Source organism: Salmo salar, chromosome 06 (genome assembly GCF_965601325.2).
Source record: "Salmo salar chromosome 06, fSalSal1, whole genome shotgun sequence".
Taxonomy (NCBI): Eukaryota; Metazoa; Chordata; class Actinopteri; order Salmoniformes; family Salmonidae; genus Salmo; species Salmo salar.
The window spans coordinates 36,834,475-36,859,546 of NC_138296.1; the positions used below are offsets into that span (position 1 = coordinate 36,834,475).

At 41.3% G+C, this 25,072-nt stretch overlaps 3 protein-coding genes across 10 annotated transcripts; 1 reads left to right on the top strand and 2 right to left on the bottom strand.

Annotated features, from left to right (window-relative positions):
- Positions 1 to 381: 381 nt before the first annotated feature.
- Positions 382 to 16,449, bottom strand: LOC106607019 (mucolipin-1). Its single transcript, XM_014203547.3, has 14 exons — positions 15,813 to 16,449; positions 8,648 to 8,886; positions 8,389 to 8,550; positions 8,029 to 8,185; positions 6,937 to 7,018; positions 5,913 to 6,009; positions 5,264 to 5,363; positions 5,012 to 5,118; positions 3,432 to 3,581; positions 3,198 to 3,299; positions 2,931 to 3,053; positions 2,597 to 2,803; positions 2,227 to 2,365; positions 382 to 2,130 (listed from the first exon to the last, which is right to left on the bottom strand). The coding sequence occupies exons 1-13, from the start codon at positions 15,850 to 15,852 to the stop codon at positions 2,234 to 2,236; spliced, it is 1,698 nt and encodes a 565-aa protein (XP_014059022.3). The 5' UTR covers positions 15,853 to 16,449; the 3' UTR covers positions 382 to 2,130; positions 2,227 to 2,233.
- LOC106607020 (N-acetylmuramoyl-L-alanine amidase) lies at positions 15,132 to 24,193 on the top strand. Of its 3 annotated transcripts, none has more exons than XM_082976518.1 (6): positions 15,132 to 15,251; positions 19,399 to 19,533; positions 19,802 to 20,647; positions 20,868 to 21,078; positions 23,392 to 23,686; positions 24,114 to 24,193. In XM_082976518.1, the coding sequence occupies exons 2-6, from the start codon at positions 19,452 to 19,454 to the stop codon at positions 24,126 to 24,128; spliced, it is 1,449 nt and encodes a 482-aa protein (XP_082832644.1). In that variant the 5' UTR covers positions 15,132 to 15,251; positions 19,399 to 19,451; the 3' UTR covers positions 24,129 to 24,193. The 3 variants fall into 3 exon arrangements, with proteins under 3 accessions (XP_082832644.1, XP_014059023.1, XP_082832645.1); XM_014203548.3 differs by having other exon boundaries at positions 15,136 to 15,256; XM_082976519.1 differs by having other exon boundaries at positions 15,154 to 15,251; positions 19,403 to 19,533.
- On the bottom strand, positions 16,679 to 18,867 carry LOC106607021 (trafficking protein particle complex subunit 5). 6 transcript variants are annotated; one of them, XM_014203553.3, is made up of 4 exons: positions 18,701 to 18,867; positions 18,237 to 18,389; positions 17,696 to 18,010; positions 16,679 to 17,574 (listed from the first exon to the last, which is right to left on the bottom strand). In XM_014203553.3, the coding sequence occupies exons 3-4, from the start codon at positions 17,963 to 17,965 to the stop codon at positions 17,278 to 17,280; spliced, it is 567 nt and encodes a 188-aa protein (XP_014059028.1). In that variant the 5' UTR covers positions 17,966 to 18,010; positions 18,237 to 18,389; positions 18,701 to 18,867; the 3' UTR covers positions 16,679 to 17,277. The 6 variants fall into 6 exon arrangements, with proteins under 6 accessions (XP_014059028.1, XP_014059026.1, XP_014059027.1 ...); XM_014203551.3 differs by having other exon boundaries at positions 17,696 to 17,968; positions 18,701 to 18,866; XM_014203552.3 differs by having other exon boundaries at positions 17,696 to 17,983; positions 18,701 to 18,866.
- Positions 24,194 to 25,072: the final 879 nt, after the last annotated feature.

Sequence of the window (25,072 nt, forward strand, 5' to 3'; positions counted from 1 at the left end):
CTGGTAGAGGTTATGTAGAGTCAGACAAGAGGCTCCTTTCTCCCTCTAGTGGTGCTATCATACCACCACAGTCACAGGGGCACTGTACTGGGCAGGCCCTGGCCTGAAGATGAGAAGCAATGATGATCTGATCAAGTACAATTCACCATGAATCCATAAACATAGAAAATGGTCTTCAAGCAAGTTTGTTTACATTACCCTTTAAAAGTTCATAACAGGTCGAGCACTCAACCAACATAACTGACAAAAGGAAATGTTTTTTCTGCCTCATTGACCATGAAGAGGACTAAATGTATAATGTCCTTGACGAGAGAGAGTAGAAAAGCGACAACATGGACCACATCTCCAGAAAATAGGACTCTGCTTGGTAGAAATAAACAGTACGCTTTCAATAGTTTTAATTGTAGGTGGTTTACTGGCATTAGCCAGAGAGGTGGCACAGAAATGCAATGTACTGACAAAAAAGGGTAAAGAAATTAGAAAAGCTTTTTTTTTTTTTTTAAGTAAAACAAAATATGTACAAGTGAGATTCTCATCCAAAATGTAGATGTTGAGCAATTTGGCCATACTAAAATGATTAGTATCAGTCTAACCAACCATAACATTTTTAAAACAAAAAGTAAAACAATGAGAAATACATCAGAAATTATCACGTTAGCAGAGTATAAAACATGTTAAGAAATACACTACTACAACAATCCTTACAAGTAATCTGCTAAGCCACTGTGCTGCATGCCATGAGACATTTAGCACCGCTTCAAGTTATGTCGTCACGGCTCATCGTAAATGCGTACCTGATAACCTCAAACAAGATAAATGTACTAAGTAAAAACATTCAAAGAATGGGAAGAAATGTACATTTCTGGTCATCGACACATACTTGAATACATTTTGAAAACATGTCATGGAAAAACACCTTCACCAGAAACAGTGCATTCTGGGTACACATCAATGATTTCTCTATTAGTCCTATACTGACAACTCTTCCCTTCCTTTTGATCGCTTACGTGTCTTGTGCAATGAGAGTCCTTTTTTCCCCTAATGAACATCACTATAAGCTTACATAACATTTCATACAATGAAATTACATTATCACTTCAAAAGGTTTTTCAAATAAAACAGATAAAATATGATAATTCAGTCCCTTTCCTTCAGTGAATCATGATTTGGACCACATACTGGTTTGCAGAATTAATTTGCCCGGAGAGAGATTCAATAAATGAACACTGAATTCAATATAACAATGTTAGATATATCTCATAAAATAATCCTTTACTGGCCTTGTATTTCAGTCAGGTACAACAGTCATCCAACAAAATAATTAATAAGGGTGGTTAAAACATTTAGCATAGTTTAAAATTAAAATTAAAAAAATGTGGCTTTTCTTCAGCAAATTGGAGTCTGTACAGTGCACTATAAAACCCACTATAGCGGTCTTGCATTGGTGTTCAGGTCAGGGTCACCTGTCTCTTTACACCAAAGGCTTCATACATATTGATGACTAACTATGGCTGCAGGTCCCGTCCTTGAACATGTAGTCATCCCATCCAGAGGAGGAGAAGGGAATAAAGGACCAAAGAGTGAGTAGCCTTCACTAAAAATACAGTACATAATGGTGTGCATGCTTCAGCCTGTCTGTTAGTGTGTGTCTCTGTCATAAACATGATTCAGAGGACAATCATAACATTCAGGGCCCCCAGGCACAGTAAAGCACAATTAAACCATTGCCGTCCCTCAGTCATAGGGTCATGCAGACCCAATTCAACAAAGGCTTATCAACAATATAAATCAAAACTGCACCATAAATAAAACTCCTATTTAGTAAAACATACTCAGATATACAGTACGTTGTGCAAAATCAGTTTCCTCTCTGAAAGGACAGCTAGCTATATTGCTGTATTACAGTGATGAATTAGCTAGCAGAATGTGCTAGCGATATGAATGTAACTTGTTAGCTATAAAAACCCAATGAACTGGCATATTAAATATTAATGTGCGATCTACAGCAGTTAGTAACATGTACGTTGTACTGTACCAGTCTGAATTTAAATGCACCGACGTGCCACATCCTACAGAGGACAGTGTAGTCTAAGGTCAGATCACCTAGAAGACATCCTCCCACTGGTGGATCTGAAATAGAGAAATGACCAATCTATGTCAATGGAATTGAGATGACTTCAAAGACAAAAACATCAAACCCTGAATGACACACACACGAACACTCACTCTCTCTTCAGTCACAGCAGCAGAAGAATGAACAGGAGGATGCCTCTGGGCCACGGAACTTTCCAGAGCAAGGTGTATCAGTACATTCTGCTATGAAAGCATGCAGGTCTGTGATGTGCATCGGTTCCTGGGTTTGGGCCTGTAGAGAGACAGAGTGCTTCGATAAAACTAATGTAAGGAATCCTCTTCCATCCTACTTCCTGTACATTGCACCCTTTTTTTCCATATGCACTCATCAACACTCCAGCTTTTATTTTAATGTCACTAAATCATCTGTCCTGCATTTCTCCATTCACTCTTTCCACCCGCCATCCCTCATCCTCCCCTTCTATCGCTCCACTCATCCTTAATCCCTCCCCTCCCACAGTACCATGATGGCATCGTAGGCTCCGGTGATGAGAGCGATGAAGAGGGAGAGCACCATGTAGATGAAGAGGGAGATGAAGGTATAGAGGTAGACCTGGCTGAACACCCACACCAGCGTGCCACTCTTCTGCATCTCAGCAAACGTCACAAACATATCGTCCCCGTTGATCAGAGAAAACAGGCACTCTGACACCATGGACAGAGAGCGGAACTGTGGGGACAGAAAGGATGAGTTGGTGTATTAGAACACATTCATTTTTCACAGTTTCAGCAAATTTGTGATATTGTTAATGAATAATAAAAATACATGTGTGTGCGTCCTGTCCATGACCAAATACCTTGGTATGGTAAGGACCCAGCACAATCCAGCCACAGAAGCAATAACCCAGGTATATGGCAGCTACACAGAGGCAGAAGCGGATTACATTAGGGAAGGCAGCCCGCAGCGTCACAATCAGGATCTGAGAATGAGGAAGAGAGAAAACGTAAGACTAATTTACACATGGAAAAAGAAAAAGAGGTGGGAAGTGACGCAAAACCTCCTCAGAAAGCCATTCAAATTAAATGTCAATGTGTGCATTTTTGTGACTGATTATGTCACTCACATTGTACTTCTGGAAGAAACTGAGGTAGCGGAGGACTCCCACCCACACCAGCAGAGTGGAGGTACCAAGCAGAATCCCACACACATCATACAACGACATGTTCTGAAGGACAGAGTCAATTCAATTATTTGTATTAATAATTATATTATTTGCTCTGTCTAATTCTAATGGTGGGGGGACTGGCGCAGGCCTGGAAAGATATGAAACTAAAAGCAATGCATTGTTCTGTATTACCTTGGACTCTATGCCAATCTTGATGAAGCTGCCGGTGATGGTGAGCAGGTCACTGATGATGAGCAGGATGAACCAGCCGTTAATGAACTCCATCCTGTCTGCCCAGCACACACTGTGATTCAGCCTGTGTCTGAAGAACTGGACATACTCCTGTCAGAAACACACAGAGAGACGGGACAGACAAATGAACAGAATAAACCAGCGGTTCCCAAACTAGGTGTCGTGACTATGGGGGGGGGGGGGGGGGGGGGGGTCGCCTGATATGACCTTGCTGTCCTCAGTCAACCTGGTCGTACTGCTGCTCCAGTTTCAAGTGTTCTGCCTGCAGTTAAGGAACCCTGACCTGTTCACCTGACGTGCTACCTTGTCCCGGACCTGCTGTTTTCGACTCTCTCGCTCTACCACACCTGCTGTCTCTAACTCAGAATGATCAGCTATGAAAAGCCAACTGACATTTACTCCGGATGTGCTGACCTGTTGCACCCTCTACAACCACTGTGATTATTATTATTTGATCCTGATGGTCATCTATGAACGTTTGAACATCTTGGCCATATACTGTTATAATCTCCACCCGGCACAGCCAGAAGAGGACTGGCCACACCTCAGAGCCTGGTTCCTCTCTAGGTTTCTTCCTAGGTTCCTGCCTTTCAAGGGAGTTTTTCCTAGCCACTGTGCTTTTACATCTGTATTGCTTGCTGTTTGGGGTTTTAGGCTGGGATTCTGTATAGCACTTTGTGACATCGGCTGATGTAAAAAGGGCTTTATAAATACATTTGATTGATATGAAAATGGGGTCGCAAGTTAACACCTACTCATTCAAGGGTTTTTCTTAATTTTTACTATTTTCTACATTGTAGAATAATAGTGACGACATCAAAACTATGAAATAACACATATGGAATCATGTAGTAACCAACAAAAAAAAAAGTGTTAAACAAATCAAAATATACTTTAGATTTGAAATTCTTCAAGTAACCACCCTTTGCCTTGATGACAGCTTCGAACACTCTTGGCATTCTCTCAACCAGCTTCATGAGGTAGTCACCTGGAATGCATTTCAATGAACAGGTGTGCCTTGTTAAAAGTGAATTTGTGGAATTTCTTTCCTTCTTAATGCGTTTGAGCCAATAAGCTGTGTTGTGACAAGGTAGGGTGGTATACAGAAGATAGCCCTATTTGGTAAAATACCAAGTCCATATTATGACAAGAACAGCTCAAATAAGCAAAGAGAAACAGTCTATCGTTACTTTAAGACATGAAGGTCAGTCAATCTGGAAAATTTCAAGAACTTTAAACGTTTCTTCAAGTGCAGTCGCAAAAGCCATCAAGCGCTATGACAAAACTGTCTCTCATGAGAACCGCCACAGGAAAAGAAGACCCAGAGTTACCTCTGCTGCAGAGGATAAATTCATTAGAGTTAACTGCACCTCAAAAATTGCAGCCCAAATAAATTCTTCACATAGTTCAAATAAGAGACATCAACATCAACTGTTCAGAGTAGACTCCATGAAATCAGGCCTTCATGGCCGAATTGCTGCAAAGAAACCACTACTGAAGGGGCTCAGCCTTGGTCTTACATGTTGTAGGATGACTCCTCTGAGGATGGAGCGACCACACAGCAGCAGGGACAGCAGACACACTATGGCCACCAACACGTCAAAAGCCTCCCGTGCATAGTTCTCCGCTATAGGAGGAAGAAGAAAGGAGGGTTGTTTGAATGAATTAAGTCAGGGAGTGAAGGGAAGGAAGAGGCAAACAGCTAGTAAGGAACAGCAGGAAAGAAGTGAATCAATCTCAAGCAGTACCCCCCCCCATCCTCGCTCTCTCACCATGTCCCCACACGTTGGGGTCTTTGCACTTCTTGATGGAGGCATGGTTGAGCAGGCTGATCTTCACTCTGCCGCTGTGAGCCTTGTTATCCAGGACAACCTGACAGCAGCCACAATACACACACTGTAAACGTAGCTACAACACAAATCCTTGCTTTATAACAGCTGTCTAAGATACAGTGGGCTGTATGGGGCTGCAGTGTTTCCCCTATGAATTTTTTCAGCAGCGGTGGCAAACTTGGGCGATGGGGTGTGGCGTGCTAGTGGGCATGGCCAATGGCACGGTTTTAGAGGCCCTCCTCTTGGCCACGGAGACAATTTTGCTGTTTTAAAGCTAATTTCCTGCAATTCTACACATTTCACCATGGTTTACGCCGTGTTCTTATGCCATCGGAGTGACTCAAATTATAACAAAATCAGTGGGGGCCCAATGCCATAACTACCTAGTTTATTTTTGGTGATTGTTAGTTCTCAAAGATGATCTTATTTTTAAATATAATGCGCCATCCTATATTTTCTACATAGATTATATCTGTATTTAGTTGCTTAAGTTTACACTGAAAACATTTTAAAACATTTGTGGCGGCCACAATTTAAATGCATATAGGGGAAACTGGGCTGTTCAGGAGAAATTGGTAGGTCATCTCACCATAATAGCAAAGGTGTAGCAGTCGGGGATCTCATTGTTGATGATGGTCTGGATGTTTATGGCCTTCAGCTGGAACTGAATGGTCACATTGATCAGCCTGGAGACCAAGAAGAAGAAGAAGAAGAAGAAGAGACAAGATCCAGTAAGAGAAATGCTTGTAATCTCAATAGAGAAGTGATGTTACCCAGTAATGTTCCATGTTGATATGTAATGCTGAAATGACTCGAGTTACATACCGTAAATTCCAGACTATAAGCCGCAACTTTTTTCCCAGGCTTTGAACCTCGCGGCTTAAACAATAACGCGGCTAATATATGGATTTTTCCCGCTTTCAATTTTTTTTTCTCCAAAAAAACACATTCTGTGACGTGCTCAGTTTTTTGGCGGCATGAAGCTTTCATTAGACCAATGAAATTGCCGAACGGGTTAAGGTCAAACAACTTTTTTGTTTACTGTTTAGATTAAATCGAGCGCTCTCAAACTTCCCATCATTCTGATTACGGTAGTCATTTTGTCACCCTCATCATGGCAAAGACACGGAGAAATGCATATGATGCAGCTTTCAAGTTGAAGGCGATTGATCTGGCTGTTGGAAAAGGAAATAGAGCTGCTGCACGGGAGCTTGGTCTTAATGAGTCGATGATAAGACGTTAAAAACAGCAGCGTGAGGAGTTGACTCAGTGCAAAAAGACAACTAAAGCTTACTGCTATTTTTTTATTTTTTGTTACAAGCCGTGTTTCGTTAAAGCCTGTGTAAAGTTCATTTGTTTCAATGTACCGGTAGGCACCTGCGGCTTATAGACATGTGCGGCTTATTTATGTTCAAAAAAATATATATTTTTTTAATTCAGTGGGTGCGGCTTATATTCAGGTGCGCTTAATAGTCCGGAAATTACGGTAAGCATTACCATAAGCAACACATTAACATAAGAAAGGAGTGACAAAATTACAAAAACGGGATTCAAAACCCCATGAGGAATTGCATGCGGGGAGAGGGAGCAAGGGAGACCATTGTGTGTCTCACTTATGAAACTGGAGAGTGAAGTTCTTGTAGTCACTGTAATCAGGAGAAGGAGGGTCTGGTAGTGGGTCCACACCAATGCAATCTGAAAAAGACCGAAGGATGGAATAAAAGCAAGTTGAGAGAGTAGGAACAAAAACAGAAATCCAGAAGATTTATTTCCAGAACCATATACACAGAGTATACCAAACGTTAGGAACACCTTCATAATATTGTGTTGCACCCCCCAGCTGTGTCACGTTGGCTGGATGTCCTTTGGGTGGTGGACCATTCTTGATACACACGGGAAACTGTTGAGCATGAAAAACCCAGCAGCGTTGCAGTTCTTGACACAAACCGGTGCGCTTGGCACCTACTACCATACCCTGTTCAAAGGCCCTTCAATCTTTTGTCTTGCCCATTCACCCTCTGAATGGCACACATACACAATCCATGTCTCCTCCCCTTCATCTACACTGATTGAAATGGATTAAACAAGTAACATTAATAAGGGAACATAGCTTCACCTGGATTCCCCTGGTCAGTCTACGTCATGGAAAGAGCAGGTCTTCCTAATATTTTTTACACTCAGTGTATATTTGACACTTGCAAGTATTCTGTTATTCACTTTTTTTCCAAAGCCAATGGAAAATACTTTCACAACTTCAATACAAGGTTATCTTAACTACTTCTGTTTAGTTGCCAACCTTGACTCAACCGCTTTTGATAACATTTCAAACAATGGTCCGTTGCCAAAACACATAAAAAAAAACTGTGCCGATGAACTATCTTTGAGAAATCAGCAGGTGAATCGAACAGAAGACGTCCATTTGGCCAGCTCTCTATTATTTTGCTGATGTTAGTGGAAATAGCACTTATATGGTAATGCTTTTATGGACAGGATCTATTTTCAGCACTGAAAGTAGGGCACGGTTAGAGGGCAACTCTTGACATATGTGGAGCTTTGACTCACTAACAGTTACTTCCTAACGGGCCAAAGACAACTGGCAGTGGATTAAAAAAAACAAGACCGACAGACTGATGTGAAATACATGGAGGGGGAATTTGATAGACAACTTAATGAACAGAAAAAAGAGGAGAATGCGGCCAGGGTACCGGTGATAACTTCGGGGTCAATGTCAAAGGTGTCGTTGATGGGGTCGATGATGCCCCTCTTGTAGTACCGCTGGCACAGAGAGAGGGCACTCCCATTCACACCCTCACCCCACACATATGCATACCGCCCCACTGATGTCTGCGGTAGAGCCAGGTACTGAGGAAAAGAAAATAGAAAGGATGATGAATGGAATAGGTAACATACAGTTATACTAATAGCAAGACATCATATAGACAGACAAGGAAGACAACAAGATAATTTAATAACACAAGGCATTATTACATAGAACAAAATGAGAGGGTTGAGAATTCACTCATCTGCCGGTCTCTGTTTAGTGTTGCGTACTGAGATACTAGTACCTGATCTACAGCATAATAAATATGGCTATAGAGTTCACTCTGTGTGTGGATTGCCATTGAAGAGCCATCCCGGTAGTCTTTAAGGAAAAGGTGTTTGAAGGATGCTGTGTTCTCTTCCTTGAATGTCACCACCATCTGGTTACTCAAGCCAAACAGGACTAACTAGAGAAGGGAGTGACAGGGGATTAAGGGTTAAAACAATGTAAATCAACAGAAGCCCTATCATGAATACCAATTCTTCAGTTCAGTAAAGGCCCACCTGTACAGTGACGATGAGGATCTTGAGCAGCTGCAGGACCAGTTTAAAGGGCTTGCGGCCTTTGGCGTGGTACTTGTCACAGGGGCTCATGAAGAAGTACTTGAGCTTTCTCCGCAGTGCCTCCTCCTCCTGCTGCTGTTGCCTGAGCTCTGAGGCTACCAGACCGGTGAGCCGGGGGTTCCCGCCACTGAGGTCATCGGACCTGTAGCTGCTCACAGGTGAGAACAGCTCATCCTTCTCTGAGAGAGAATCAATGACAGACATGGGTTTCTACATACAACATAGGGAAGGCATATCTGAAAAGAGCATTCATAAGCTTGATATTGCTGCCGAAAAAGAGGAAGTGGGAAAGCGATGTGGTATAATTTTACTATAATTATATAATTCAAGCATGCATTGGATCAGTAGGTATGATATAGCCCATTCAATAAAAAAGTAGAGACCCCTTGACTTTTTCCACATTGTTATGTTAGCCTTATTCTAAAATTGATAAAAGTTTTTCCTCCTCAATCTACCCAAAATAACCCATAATGACAAAGCAAAAACAGGTTGACATTTTGTAAATGTATTAAAACAAAAAAACTGAAACATCAAATTTACATAAGTATTCAAACCCCTTACTCAGTACTTTGTTGAAGCACCTTCGGCAGCAATTACATCTTCGAGTCTTCTTGGGTATGACGCTACAAGCTTGGCACACCTGTATTTGTTCCGAAGCCACTCCTGCGTTGTCCTGGCCGTGTCCTTGGGGTCGTTGTCCTGTTGACAACGACCCCAAGTCTGAGGTCTGGATCAGGTTTTCATCAAGGGATTTCTCTGTACTTTGCACCATTCATCTTTCACTCAATCCGGACTAGTCTCACAGTCCCTGATGCTAAAAAACATCCCCACAGCATGATGCTGCCACCACCATGCTTCACCGTAGGGGGGTGCCAGGTTTCCTCCAGACGTGACGCTTGGCATTCAGGCCAAAGAGTTCAATCTTGGTTTCATCAGACCAGCGAATCTTGTTTCTCATGGTCAGAGTCATTTAGGTGCCTTTTGGCAAAGTCCAAGTGGGCAGTCATGTGCCTTTTACTGAGGAGTGGCTTTTGTCTGGCCACTCTACCATAATGGCCTGATTGGTGGAGTGCTGCGGAGATTGTTGTCCTGCTGGAAGGTTCTCCCATCTCAACAGAGGAACTCTGGAGCTCTGTCAGCTCTGCTCTCCCTGACCAAGGTCCTTCTCCCCCGATTGCTCAGTTTGGCTGGGCGGCCAGCTCTAGGAAGAGAGCTGGCCGCCCATTCTCAATTTAAGAATGATGGATGCCTCTGTTCTTGGGGACCTTCAATGCTGCAGAAATGTTTTGGTACCCTTCCAGATCTGTGCCTCGACACAAACCTGTCGCGGAGCTGTACGGACGATTCCGTCGGCCTCATTGCTTGATTTTTGCTCTGATATGAACTGCCAAGTGTGGGACCTTACATAGACAGGTGTGTGCCTTTACAAATCATGTTCAATCAAGACTCCGAACAAGTTGTAGAAACATCTTAAGGATGATGAACGGAAACAGGATGCTCCTGAGCTCAATTTCAAGTCTCATAGCAAAGGGTTTGAATAGTTATGTAAATAAGATATTTTTTATTAACTGAAATACCTATATTGGTTAATCTGACTAGTCTCATCACTGATTTGATTTAGGGCTACTTATTTAGGCATTTTAAGGGTTTTCAGTGTAGTTGTCTAATGTTGGCTAGGCATGTTAACCTGTTTTCCTGAATCTCTATGATCAATAAAAAGTTTTTCCTGAGTGTACTTTTAACAGAGCCGAGATATACCTCAGTGCGTCACCCAATTACTTACAGCCTGTCACCTATCAAGTTGTTTCAGATCTATACAAGTGCCTAGGGAGGAGGGGGTATGGTTTCTTCTGGACAGGACCCAACTATACTGTAGGTGTGTTGTAACTCGCTAAATAATGACATTAACATACACTGAGCATGAAAAACATTAGGAACACCTTCTCTTTTCATGACAGACTGACCAGTGAAAGTTAGGATCCATTATTGATGTCACTTGTTAAATCTACTTCAAATCAGTGTAGATGGGCTACCCAGACTCCTCTTTTTATGCTGCTGCTACTCTCTGTTTATAATCTATGCAGTCACTTTAACTCTACCTACATGTATATATATTACCTCAGTTAGCCCAACTAACCGGTGCCCCCGCACATTGACTCTGTACCGTTACCCCCTGTATATAGGCTTGCTTGTTATTTTACTGCTGCTGTTGAATTATGTGTTACTTTTATTTTACTTAACACTTTTTTCTTTTCTTAACTTCTTAAAGCATTGTTGGTTAAGGGCTTGTAAGTAAGCATTTCACTTTAAGGTCTACACCTGTTGTCGCCTCACCTACATCTCAAATATTATTTGTCACGTGCCGAATACAGGTTAAAGAAGGATTTTTAAGCCTTGAGACATGGATTCTATTTGTGACATTGAGGGTGAATGGGCAAGACAAAAGATTTAAGATCCTTTTTAACCACGTTATGGTAGTAGGTGCCAGGTGCACCGGTTTGAGTGTCAAGAACTCCAACGCTGCTGGGTTTTTCTAAGCTCAACAGTTTCCCTTGTGCATCAAAAATGATCCACCACCCAAAGGACATCCAGTCAACTTGACACAACTGTGGGAAGCATTGGAGTCAAAATGTTCCAGCATCCATGTGGAACAATTTACACCTTGTAGAGTCCATGCCCCAACGAACTGAGACTGTTCCGAGAGCAGAAGCAGGTGTAAATGAATGAGGAAGGTGTTCCTAATGTTTTGTACACTCAGTGTATATTGCTAAGAATGAGAAAGTAGGGTGACTCTCCTAGCAGGTCTGGAACCCAGGTCTCCATTACCAATGACGAATGCCCTAACCACTGTCCCAATAATGATATCTCTTGGGCATGTGCTTAATGGGCCAGTATAGTTAGACCAATAGGCCCTGTCCAGAAGAAATCCTAACCCCTCCTTCACCTAGCATTTATATAGATGAAACAACTTGATGGGCTTAAGCAATAGAGCGAATGCAATTTGAAGTAAATATCACCTCTGTTAAAAGTACTCAAGAAAATCTATTTTATTGATCATAGTGATTCAGGAATATTATTAAAACAGGTTAACATGCCCCACCAACATTAAACCACTACACAGAAAGCCCTGTAAATTATCAGCCGATGTCCTGACAACTGATACAGAAATGTTCTTGCAACGTTCCCATGACATTCGTCTAGAACATTAACTTATGTTCTGACAACATGGCAACCATGTTCTGAGTATGTTTGGTGGACAATGATGGAGTATTCTAATAACCCTCAGAAAACTGGACACATTCATTTGCATTTTATTTAACTTGGCAAGTCAGTTAAGAACACATGTTTATTTTACAATGACGGCCTACCCCGGCCAAACCCTACCCTAACCCGGATGACGCTGGGCCAATTGTGCACCGCCCTATGGGACTCCCGATCACCGCCGGTTGTGATACAGGCCAGGATCGAACCAAGGTCTGTAGTGACGCCTCTAGAACTAAAAGCAAATAGGCCTTGCGAGGGATACAGTTATGGAAACATGGAACGTCACTTCCATATCAACAAATCATTTTCCAAAAATAAAAAAGTTCAATTAATACACCTTTATAGGGTTCCCACGCGGCCATATTTCCATGTTAAAGTTCTTGTTTACGAATGAGGTAAAGTTGGTTTTGTATTGGGACATTCGCCAGACATTCGCCAAAAGCCATTTAAAATGGTAAAAATCAATAACTAATTCATTGTCACAGAAACATAAAAATAGATGTGGTTTATTCTAGAAATGTCTAGCATACTTTCACAACTTTTGTTTTGATAGAGGGCATGTAGTCCATCTAGAGGGCGTGTGGTCTAAGTTCCAACGAGTCTGTTATACCCTATTAGAACGGGCCTGGCAGAATGTTCTGCATCTTCAGTCATATTAAATTAAATTACAGGGAAAAAACTACAGGATGAAGGGGTCAGGCCTGACTAACAAAGAAGACAGGTGGATGGATCAAGAGGACCAAGATAACCAAGAGGATCAACATGGACATTCCACAGTGGAGATAAGGAAAACTAAGAGTTAACCATAACGTACACTACCGTTAAAAAGTTTGGGGGTCAATTAAAAATGTCCTTGTTTTTGAAAGAAAAGCAACATTTTAGTCCATTAAAATAACATCAAATTGATCAGAAATACAGTATAGACATTGTTAATGTTGTAAATGACTACTGTAGCTGGAAACGGCTGATTTTTTTTATGGAATATCTACATAGGTGTACAGATGCCAATTATCAGCAACCATCACTCCTGTGTTCCAATGGCACGTTGTGTTAGCTAATCCAAGTTTATCATTTTAAAAAGGCTAATTGATCATTCGAAAACCCTTTTTGCAATCATGTTAGCACAGCTGAACAATGTTGTTCTGATTAAAGAAGCAATAAAACTGGCCGTCCTTAGACTAGTTGAGTATCTGGAGCATCAGCATTTGTGGGTTCGATTACAGGCTCAAAATGGCCAGAAACAAAGAACTTTCTTCTGAAACTCGTCAGTCTATTCTTGTTCTGAGAAATGAAGGCTATTCCATGCGAGAAATTGCCAAGAAACTAGATCTCGTACAACGCTGTGTACTACTCCCTTCACAAAACAGCGCAACCTGGCTCTACCCAGAATAGAAAGAGGAGTGGGAGGTGCACAACTGAGCAAGAGCACAAGTACATTTGAGTGTTTAGTTTGAGAAACAGATGCCTCACAAGTCCTCAACTGGCAGCTTTATTAAATAGTACCCGCAAAACACAAATCTCAATAGTGAAGAGGCGTCTCCGGGATGCTGGCCTTCTAGGGCAGAGTTGCAAAGAAAAAGCCATAACAAACAAAAGCACTAATATAAGAAGTGGACGGTACATGTTTTGTTTTTGGGCTAAATGTATACATTATGATTTGCCTCTGAACTGTATGTGAACCTCTCTGCAATCTACTGGCACTAACCATTACAACTAGGACTTCAACCAGGCTGTGCCTATGCTATTTGCTCTCTCTCAAACTGCTAGCACAAAAATTAGTTTTTTTCACAAAAGATCATGAAAAAAAATATCAACTGGCCCAAATCAGCTCTACATAATTCAGCAGGGAAGTGTGCAACTAGCACACATTATACCAGTGTAGAAACTACGTCACCTACATAGGTATTACCATATCCCTTTCAATTCAAATTCATTGCGGAAATAACTATTTGCAAACCTTTTAAAACATCCAGAAAGACAGTAGTCTTAGAAGGGAATTTATACTTTAAAATACATATTTTATGTGAATGGATGTAGATGAAAGAATTCTGCCAGTGTTTTAATGTCCTTGTTTCATATTTTTTTCTTTATCTCCAACTCTATATATATATATCCAAGTGAGCCTATGAGGAACTTGTGGATCAGATTTACCATTATACCCATTGATCAAACGTATAACAGACAGACACTACTCAAAATGAGTTGTTTGTGATATCTACACTCAGTTGCCAGGTTCACCACCCTATTCACAAAATAAATTGTTCCTACATACACCAAGTCCTGTGGTCTTGATTTGCTAGACACTAAAGCATGCAGAGAAGTATTCAGGTATTCTGTTACTGTTTGAACTTTAGAATGTGCAAAATGACAGCACAGTCTGTGATGGTATTTTGTAAATCAGAAGAGTTCCAAAACTTGTACTGACTGTAATAAACACCAACTTTTGAATTCACGCTGTTCCAGATGCAAAGGGAGTTGTACCTAATAAAGTGACCACTGACTCTATAGACTTTACGGAATGTGTTCTGGGAATACCCGGGGTATTAAACATTTGCCTGTAAGTGTTCAACAGCTGAATCTATTACCTCAGGAGATGGTACCATTCAGTTTGTCTGGGGATGACAAAGGACTTCAACAAAGCCAAAATAGAAAATGATTGGAAGGGGCCTCTTAGCTGTTAAATTAGAGACGTATAAATAAATGAATGTTGTGCCTTGTAACTAGTTTAAAAATGTGGAACTGTTGCACTAAAAATGCAAACATTGATTTGGCATACAATTTAAGACTGTTTACATAAAGTTGTACAATGTTTACATTGTACAACATATATAGAACAAATTGTACTTGAAATGAACATTTCTTTAAAGTTATTGCAAATAAATGCATATTTTCACTTTTCTGTGACAATCACTGAATTAGTTATTTATTTCTTCACCTTTAAATGCAATATTTGAGATGTTATGTATTTCTATCAAATCAAAACTGGAATTTCTATTCAAAGCAAAGGTTGAAAAGTATACTAGACATTTATAGAATAAATCATACCTAGTATGATGATTATTTCATAATCAGTGAAAACGTTGATTTTTACATTTGTAAATGGCTTTTGGCGAATATCTGTTGAATGTAAAAACAATTTTACCTCGGTTTGTTTACGGAAGTCGGAGGCGACTACCTGTGCTAATTAGCTATCTGCGTCTCCCAACACATGTGTGGGAACAAGGACGCCACAAACGTGTTGTAACTGAAAAATACTGTCGGCTGCAACTGTTAAAACAGGGTACAGTAAGTGTATATTTTGCATTTGTGAAATTATTTTGGTGATATGAAAGTAGAACGCGTAATGTTTCTAGAACCGTACCACAATTGAGGATCGATTCACGTTTAGATTGATTATTTGGCTGCCAGTCAATTCGCCTCTGAAAATAACATTTAGTATATTATTGGGCTAGGTACGATACAGCAATGGAAGCATTATTGACATACAATTAGACTATAATGATCATATTGCGATGCTGGGCACTCACAGATGACATGCAGCCGTCTCATTTAACACTATACAACAAAGACATTGTCTTTATGAAAATTGTTATTTTATACACCTTTAGGTTTACCAGGCTCGGCCCTCGGGACCCCAAGGGGTGCATGTTTTGCTTTTTCCCTTAACACTACACAGCTGATTTAAATCATCAATAACCAAACATCAAGCCTTGATAATTTTGTAGTGTTTGGGCAAAAACCAAAACGTACACCCCTTGGGGTCCCGAGGACCGAGTTTGGTAAATGCTGGTTAACTTTAAAAATTAGGCTTAGAACTGATAAATTGAAGTACATGACCAACCTGTACCGTCTTGGATGCAGTTACAGTTCGATGATGCCATGACGATGCTTTGCAGGACATGAATGAATTCATAAGAATAATACAATTTAAGAAATTAATAGAAATTATCGTTTAGGACTGTCAGAAAGCTAAACATTGAGGAAACCAATTGCAAGAGAATAGGGACGCAGCGATCTACAAACAATCACAAAGCCGCAGCTTCCAATGGCCACATGACAATCATGTGACGTTGTCTGGAAAATGCCTTGATTGTCATTGGTCTCAAAATATCTAATTCGTGATAGCGTTTGTGACCCCTCCATTAGCCCCACCCATTGCATTGATAGTCAAACGATCAAAGCTAGGCTGCGTTCAGTACAACGGAAACGGTGCCATAATGAACGACCAGATGAAAAACGGGGAGGGGTTATGGGTTCAAAATGTATCCGCTGCCCTTTAGATGTCACACATTTCTTCCAAGCTACACTCCGGCATACCCACCGTACGGAGCAAATGTACGTCACTCTGTTCAAAAACGTACAAGGAAGTTTAGGGGAAAGGTGTAGATATAGCGTTTGCTAAATGACTCAAATGTATGTGTTAAGTACAAATTGTTGAACGTAGCAAACAAATTGAACACACCCCTGGATTCATCGATTTTCCACATATGATCACCTGATCTTTAGAATTAATCGCTAAAATGCTTACACACGGTGATAAACAGTAAAAGTATTTCAAACATGTCTAGATAGAAACAAATAAAGGTGTAAAATAAAACTACACCAACAAACCCGAGTCAGGACATTTTTGCCAACATAATGCTCTATGGAAATGACCACTGATAACTTTCAAATTTCACATATTTTGAATAATAACTTAAAATGTAATTTGTTTAGGGAACACTGCCAGTCTTTAATTGCACCATGTTGAACTCAGTTGGAGGGTAAACCCTTGCACCATTGTTTAGTGTATTATACTGCAGCCCATATCTTCAATGTGTTGGTCCTTTGTGTGATTCCGAAATGTCTTGAGATATCAAAAACAAAAGAGATGACATTCACATACGTCCTATGCAGTCTTGAGAGATGGTTTAAGATACACTGTCAGTGAGAATGTCAAAGTCATTAGATAAGGGTTGACTGACTGAGCAGATTCACAAGAAACATAGACCTTTATAAACGTCGTCTCATATGGACTCTTCTTGGACCAAATAAATACAATAGCTCAGAAGTGGGATTAACATTATAATCATTCATTCATATTTACTCCCTCATGTGGTGATATAAAGACATCCTGTTTCACTTCTCAATATACTGTATATTCACAACTCAACTACTCATATGCAGACTTGCCTACAGACCAATCATTCACTCAGTCCATATCTCACATTACTGGCTCGTTAACTCGCCAGAGCATATTGAGACCTAATAGTGATAATGATGATCAACTTCATCATTCTATCATGTGTACACCAACACTCTCTCCTCTATCTGCCATCCAGGGCCTTGTCTCTGGCTATAACAGCTTCATCAAACTTGATCATGAGCGTGGTGCCCTTGTGCCAGTGGGCTGTGACCTTGGCAGGGAAGCCACTGTGTGTGAGAATGGCCTCTACGATGCCAGCGGTGAATGCAGCACAGTTTAGTGTGCTGTTCTCCTTGGGCACAGAGATGTAAGCGTTGATCAGTGGCTCCTTCTCTATTATGTAGTAGGTCTTGTCGTCATCGTTGGCCTGCTCCAGCTTGTCTGCCTCCTTACCGAACATGGCTTTCCATACTGACACCTATATGAAGCAAATTGAAAATTATAGACATGTACTTATGCATGGGCATAATGACAAGTGTTACACCTTATAAGACTGTTACATATGAACTTATCTACCTTAAGCCCACGCAAGCACGTACCTTGACGAAGAGCAGTATGTTAAGCACCTTGGTCTCCCTCTTCCCATTCTTCTCCCTCAGCACCAGCACGTCCAGCATACTGGCACCAACGCTCTGACCCATGTCTGCCAAGCGTTGCTGCAGCTCAGACACAGAGTACACACGGCTCTGGCAGTACTGCACCATCTCAGAGAAGAGCAGTGCAAAGGCACTCACACTGACTTCAGTCTTGGGACGGGTTAGAGGCCGTTCCAGGATGTTTGACTTTCCTCTCGTGAACCGAGTGTCCATTTTCTGAAAGAGAATGATCTGTAAATAGAAGTAAAATAGCCAAAACTGATAATATGTTAGCCATCTCAATTCGAAATCAACCCCTCACCACTACCCTAGGCACGTGAAGATCTGAGAGGATTAGCTATAGCTAGATAACTTTCAACTAGCCTAGAGGGCATGATCTTCAACCACAATGTTTACCTATCCGTCTTAACAAGTTAGTATTTTATTAGTTATTTATTTTTTAGATCTTAACAAGTACTTAGGGCGGTAGTAGTCTGGCTCACACCTCTCGAATTCGTCACAACTCGCTGTGTAGTCACGTTGCTCGCGCGTAAATCAGGTGAAAGGGGTAGGGCCGATGGGGGTTGTTTTGGGATTCCTTTAGCCGCGCCTCAAGAGGGCCAGCTTCGGCGCATGCGCGGGCTGTGGCAATCTTTACCTGCAGTACATATGCAAAGAGATTAGCTAACGACGATTCCGTGAATTAGGAGGAGCTAACTGCGTTGAAGAAACAACAAAGTGGCTGCTAGTGCAGACGAAAGGGGAAGATAAAGTATATTGGATACTAGCGTAACTAGCCAGCTAATGTAGCTGCAAGCTAGTGCACATTTAGCTAGTTAAAATTGGCAAGCAAGCTAGCGAACTCACTCGACGACAGAAAGGCCAGAACTCAGTCATTCACAACGTTAACAAGCTAACATTAAACATAGTTAGTTAATTATTCTTATACAAGGACCTAAAATCCCTTACCGTGTTTCAATGTTTTCAGCCTGCTGTTGTGTTGGTGACTTCCTGTTCTGGTCACGTGTCTTGTTCTAGTAAAGCACTGATCTATGATCAGCAGTGCATGTGCTCATCTGACATATTCCTGTTGCCACGTGTAATCTAAATGACATGCTTTGAAAAAGTTTTAAAAAATGCAAGATGTCCTAATGTCAATTGCATGGTTTAAAAAAATATTCCTGTAAAATGATGCATGGAAATTTCCTTTGTGATTTCTTGCTGTGTATTTCCACGGCCATTTGGAAAAGGAACAAGTTCATGCTTGCATTCTCATGCTTCACAGACCTTTCAGTGATCTAAAAGAGACTGTTACCTAAACACAACACACAATGTGATGCTGCTGTACAGTACTTTTTAACAGAATTTTGTTTAATATTGAGATATTATGAAACAACAGTCTATACAAAGTACTCGAGGAGAAGGGGGAAATAAATTGCAGACCTAAAGGTTGTAATTGGGACAGTGGTTTAATGCAATAATGTAAACAATGAAACATTTAAATTCAGAAAAACCTTGAGCCATAAAGACAAACACACACTTACCTAACAGTTGCCAATTTCCCACACCATGTCCCTCAAATGGCTCAAATTAATCAGCACCGTATCTGTTTGTACAGTGGTTGCATAATCCACTTGATGTGTTTTCCTTCCTATAAATGTTTCAAGGTAGGCAATGCAATGCATAATACATTCCAGGAGCACAGGGCGTTGAAGACTCAATGATTTCCCCAAAGGAACCGCACTGGAAATGGTGTCTGACCCTTCTTGTGGTCTTGGTCAGTGCTCACACTGATACCAAAGGTAATTCAATCTGTTTGTGTTCACATCTTTCCAATTTATTTAGAGGTTGTGAGCAGTCAAACTCTTTTCGAGAGAGAGCAAGAAAGTCAGCAAGGAAATGCATTACAGCTACTTAGAGGAAGAAGTTGCTAGAAAATGCTATTTTAGGAAATATAGGGTTATTATATGCAGTTATTAATACACATTATAGAACAGTATGTAGTTTCCGTTTATAGAAAAGCGATGCTGAATATTATCAAATGTAAACAAGTGTGTTTTCTGATTTCAGTCACATCCTCCCAGCATATGGACGACTTCATCAGAGTGTTGGAGCAGGTAGAAGACAGTAACCCTGGACTGGAGCCTGTAAATCTGTTGAGAGGCCTGCGCAGGGCAGCCGGTCTCAGAGATGAGTTCATGCAGCACTTCTTGGGCACTATCAGGGAGGACAGCACCTCAGAGGCACCAGTTATGGACTCCAATCTCTCAGATTTCATTGGCAGGGCTGTGCGCCATCAGGTGACAGAGAGAGGTAGAGAGGAAGGGGTTGTCCTTACTGCTGATGGCACCACGGTTGCTATGAGCCCAGTCCTTCTGGGTATTGAAGCTGGGCTAGTGTCTAAGACGAGGTGTCGTGTCCATGGCCTGTACCCCCTCACTCTGGCTAGGAACTTGGGCCTGTCCTTCCAGCGCTTCCACAGCTCTCTCCTCTCCCAACGCCTGGGCCCTAATGGCTGCTGGGATGACGTGACCTCGCCTCAGGTCTTCACCCTCTCCGACAAGCCCTCCCTCGCCACCGATGCCCTGGTTAACGGCGGTATGGATGGTGTGATTCTAGGGATGGAGGTCTCAGCTCAGTCCCAGCGTCCTCTCAAGCTGAGCAGCCTACTGAGGACGTACTACTGTCATCGTCTTGAGGGGGAAGGACTGGACGCTGCTCCTCGTCTGATCAGCCGCCTACGCAGGGAGAACTTCAGAGAACTGGCCAGGCCCCCCCTCCTGCAGAGGCAGGTGGTGAGATCCCTGGTCCTACAGAGGAGACTGATCGACCACTCTACGATGTTGGCACAGGAAAAGGAAGAGCTGACAGCTGTGGTGAGGGAAGGAATAAAGGAGTTTGTCCACAGATACATGGGTAAGTAAACCCCACTGCAGAGGGAGACAGTGGAGATACAGAGGGTTACTGTAGTGCAGGGAAAGCTAAAAAGGAGAGGTCAACATTTATTGGAATAATTCTGACTTTGATCCAAGAAAGCACAAATAGTAACAATAATTGAGACATGGTGTTATTGTTTAAAAAAGGAGTGGATAAACATGTTAAAACTCAATATCTCTCTGGATCGCCCTACCTCTAGACTGTCCAGCTATTATTCCGCGGTGTCAGTGGGGGGCTGCACCATACCGGGGCACCCCCACCCCCCTGTCCCTCCCCCTCTCGTTCATGTACATCCACCACACCTACCAGCCTGGCCAGCCTTGTCTCACCTTTCAGCAGTGTTCTGCAGACATGAGGTCCATGCAACGCTTTCACCAGGATGACCGGGGCTGGGACGATATTGGATACAGGTATGTGTAGTACACAGGTCTTAGGATATACAGTGCCTTCAGAAAGTATTAATACCCCTTGACTTTGGTGATTGAGTCCAGGTGAGTTCAATAATCACTGATGCGTGTGATGGGGGGGAAGGCAGGTGTGCGTAATGATGGTGGCAGGAGTGTGTAATGCTGGGGAGCCTGGTGCATTCGAGCACCAGGGAGGGGGAGCAGAAGCAGGTGTGACACTAAGAGCTTTGCACACCTGGATTGTACAATATTTGCACATTATTATTTAAAAACAATCTTCAAGCTCTGTCAAGTTGGTTGTTGATCATTGCTAGACAGTCAGTTTTAAGTAATTTAAGTCAAAACTGTCACTAGGTCACTCAGGAACAATCAGTGTCGTCTTGGTAAGCAACTCGAGTGTATATTTGGCCTTGTGTTTTAGGTTATTGTCCAGCTGAATGGTGAATTTGTCTCCCAGTGTCTCAGTAGTCAGGAGACTGAACCAGGTTTTCCTCTAGGATCTATTCCATTACTTTTTATCCTAAAAAACTCCTCAGTCCTTGCCAATGACAAGCATACCCATAATATGATGCAGCCACCGACCATACTTGAAAATATGAAGAGTATTACTCAATAATGTGTTGTGTTGGATTTGCCCCAAACATAACGCTTTGTTTTCAGGACATTAAGTACATTTATTTTCCACATTTTTGGCAGCCTTATTGCAAACAGGATGCATGTTTTCTAATATTTTTTATTCTGTACAGGCTTCCTTCTTTTCACTGTCATATATTTTAGTATTGTGGAGTAACTACAATGTTGTTGATCCATCCTCAGTTTTCTCCTATCACAGCCATTAAACTCTGCAACTGTTTTAAAATCACCATTGGCCTCATGGTGAAATCCCTGAATTGTCTCCTTCCTCTCTGGCAACTAAGTTAAGAAGGACGGCTGTATCTTTGTAATGACTGGGTGTATTGACACACCATCCAAAGTGTATTAATAACTTAACAATGCTCAAGGGGATACTCAATGTCGGCCTTTTTGTTTTGTTTTATCCATCGAGGCATTGGAAAACCTCCCTGGTGTTTGTGGTTGAATCTGTTTTTGAAATTCACTGCTCGACTGAGGGACCTTATACAGTAGATAAGTCATTCAAAAATATGTTAAAACTTCTTCTGGATTGGTGTTCTGTCCATGGGACGGTTGAGCTAACGTACAGTAGGCTAATGCGATTAGCATGAGGTTGTAAGTAACAAGAACATTTCCCAGGACATAGACATATCTGATATTGGCAGAAAGCTTAAATTCTTGTTAATCTAACTGCATTGTCCAATTTACAGCAGCTATTACAGTGAAAAATACCATGCTATTGTTTGAGGAGAGTGCACAATTTTGAACATGAAAAGTTATTAATAAACAAATTAGGCACATTTGGGCAGTCTTGATACAATATTTTGAACAGAAATACAATGGTTCATTGGATCAGTCTAAAACTTTGCACATACACCTCTACCATCTAGTGGCCAAAATCTAAATTTCACCTGGGCTGGAATAATACATTATAGCCTTTCTCTTGCATTTTGAAGATGATGGTACAAAAACTTTTTTGTTTTCATTGTATTATCTTTTACCAGATCTATTGCGTTATATTATCCAACATCCCTTTCACATTTTCACAAACTTCAATGTGTTTCCTTTCTAATGGTACAAAGAATATATGCATTTCCTTGCTTCAAGGCCAGAGTTACAGTCAGTTAGAATTTTTCGGCAAAAATTGAGGAGAAAAAGGGGCGGATCCTTAAGAGGTCCTATTATTGCACACGGAGTGAGTCCATGCACCTTATTATATGACTTGTTAAGTTAATTTTTACTCCTGAATTTATTTAGGCTTGCCATAACAAAGGGGTTTAATACTTATTGACTCAAGACATTTCAGCTTTTCATTATTAATGAATTTTAGAAAATGTCTAAAAACATAATTTCACTTTGACATTATAGGGTATTGTGTGTAGACCAGTGACACAAAATCTAAATTTAAGAAATGTAAAATTCAGGCTGTAAGACGACAATGTGGAAAAAGTAAAGGGATGTGAATACTTTCTGAAGGAGCTGTACAGTAGGACACTACACAGCCTCCCCGCAAACCACAATGCTTATGTAATGTGTCAAGTTTGAGTATACAGTATGTCTGTGTGTGTGTGTCGCTCACATAATTGAGTTAGAAATTAGCCACTGTCCAATGCTTCTGGGAATTGTTGTTTACCAAGCAAAATGTGATTTGAGGATGAATCACTCCTGATGAATGACTCATCCCTTGCCGATGTTTGCCTCCAGCTTTGTGGCAGGCTCTGACGGGTACCTCTATGAAGGGCGTGGGTGGCACTGGCAAGGGGCCCACACTAAGGGCTACAACTCCAAGGGCTACGGGGTGTCATTCATCGGTGACTACACCTCCAGATTACCATCGCAACAGACCATGGAACTGGTGAGAGATCGTCTGGCATCCTGTGCTGTGGGAGGCGGGCGACTGGTCGGCAACTTCACCCTGTATGGCCACAGACAGCTGGTTAAGACTTCCTGTCCTGGAGACGCCTTCTACTCAGAGATCACAGGCTGGGAGCACTTTGGGGTAAGAGAGTGTGTGCAGTATGTACAGATGTAGGATCTTAATTTGATCACCCTATTGGAGGATAACTTTCCTGGAATGCAGGACATTTAAAACTTGTAGTGTATTTGAGGTTTAAAAATGCTTCTGAATTTTGCAATTTCCACTTTGAAATCTCAGACTTGATTTTTCATTCCAAAAAATGTATCACCCCCTAAAAAAAAATCATTAATTATAATCCACATAATAATTCAAATTTCTTGTTGCTGCTGGATTATTTTCCTGCTGTAGCAAACTGACTCAAATTAAGAGCCTACATCTGTGTGTATATGTATATGTGGGGGTTATAAGGCAGTTATTAACAATGAATAGGCCTATGTGTTTTTGTTATTTCATGTCTAATGGTCTTATCTCTCCACAAACGTACTTTCATTCTTTCCACTTTCCCCAGGAGGTTCAAAACTGAAGATATGGTGAAAAGTGGAGTAATTAATCTTGACCAGTATCACAGAATAAATATTTAATTTCTGAGATGCCAGTGTTTGCCTTTTTTTAACAACAACTGTTATATATGACTTTCTGATAGCTGCTCTGATAGAGCTGATCTGAATAGGTCAGGAAATTATGTTGTCAGTTTTGCGTCAGCACCAATCAGTCAATTGACAGCTTTTATTGCTTTTCATTGCGTACACCTGGTCATCTTGGTGAGACACCCGCAGGGAGAGGGGTCACAGCCAGGGGCGCCATTGTACAGCGCACCTGGAGCAGTTAGGATTAAGTGCCTTGCTCAAGGGCACAGCAACAGATTATTTCACCTTGTCTGTGCTGGTATTTGAACCAGCAACCTCTTACTGGCCCAACACTCTAACCCCGCCCCTATGGGCATAATACTAAATTTGATGCCGTTTGTGATATGAGAAATTATATAGTTCAGTAAATGGGCTGAAAGCTAGGTCTTCATAAGTCTACATAGTCATAGGTTTAGTACATAATCTGATTGTTGGTCACAGGCAGCTCACTAGTGTCACCTACTGTAAAAAACTATTTAAAAAAGACACAAACAAAGATTTACACATTTTAGTACACTATTTGTGATATTGTTCTGTTTATCATGTTGAACCATAAATGCAAAAAAATACTAGTGCATAACATCACACACACACACACACACACACACACACACACACACACACACACACACACACACACACACACACACACACACACACACACACACACACACACACACACACACATTTTACTTTACTTACATTTTACTTACATCAACTTGAACTTGACCGCAGAGGTTGAACTTGAACGTTTGCTCTAAACTCTTTTCCGCTGTCCATAACTGCGATCAAGCTATCCGTGGTCAAGCTATCAGCATTATACCGTATTGTCAGTATAGTG

Bases quoted from the DNA above. Each gene is read 5' to 3' on its own strand.
- LOC106607021 (XM_014203553.3), bottom strand. From the start codon at position 17,965: ATGGACACTCGGTTCACGAGAGGAAAGTCAAACATCCTGGAACGGCCT. The intron at 17,575-17,695 runs GTACGTGCTTGC...TGCTTCATATAG, and splicing joins ACATACTGCTCTTCGTCAAG to GTGTCAGTATGGAAAGCCAT.
- LOC106607019 (XM_014203547.3), bottom strand. From the start codon at position 15,852: ATGGCATCATCGAACTGTAACTGCATCCAAGACGGTACAG. The intron at 5,119-5,263 runs GTGAGAGAGCGA...TTCCTCCTATAG, and splicing joins CCCCAACGTGTGGGGACATG to CGGAGAACTATGCACGGGAG. The intron at 3,300-3,431 runs GTAATACAGAAC...TCTGTCCTTCAG, and splicing joins AGATTGGCATAGAGTCCAAG to AACATGTCGTTGTATGATGT.
- LOC106607020 (XM_082976518.1), top strand. From the start codon at position 19,452: ATGATTTCCCCAAAGGAACCGCACTGGAAATGGTGTCTGACCCTTCTT. The intron at 20,648-20,867 runs GTAAGTAAACCC...CCCTACCTCTAG, and splicing joins GTTTGTCCACAGATACATGG to ACTGTCCAGCTATTATTCCG. The intron at 21,079-23,391 runs GTATGTGTAGTA...GTTTGCCTCCAG, and splicing joins TGGGACGATATTGGATACAG to CTTTGTGGCAGGCTCTGACG.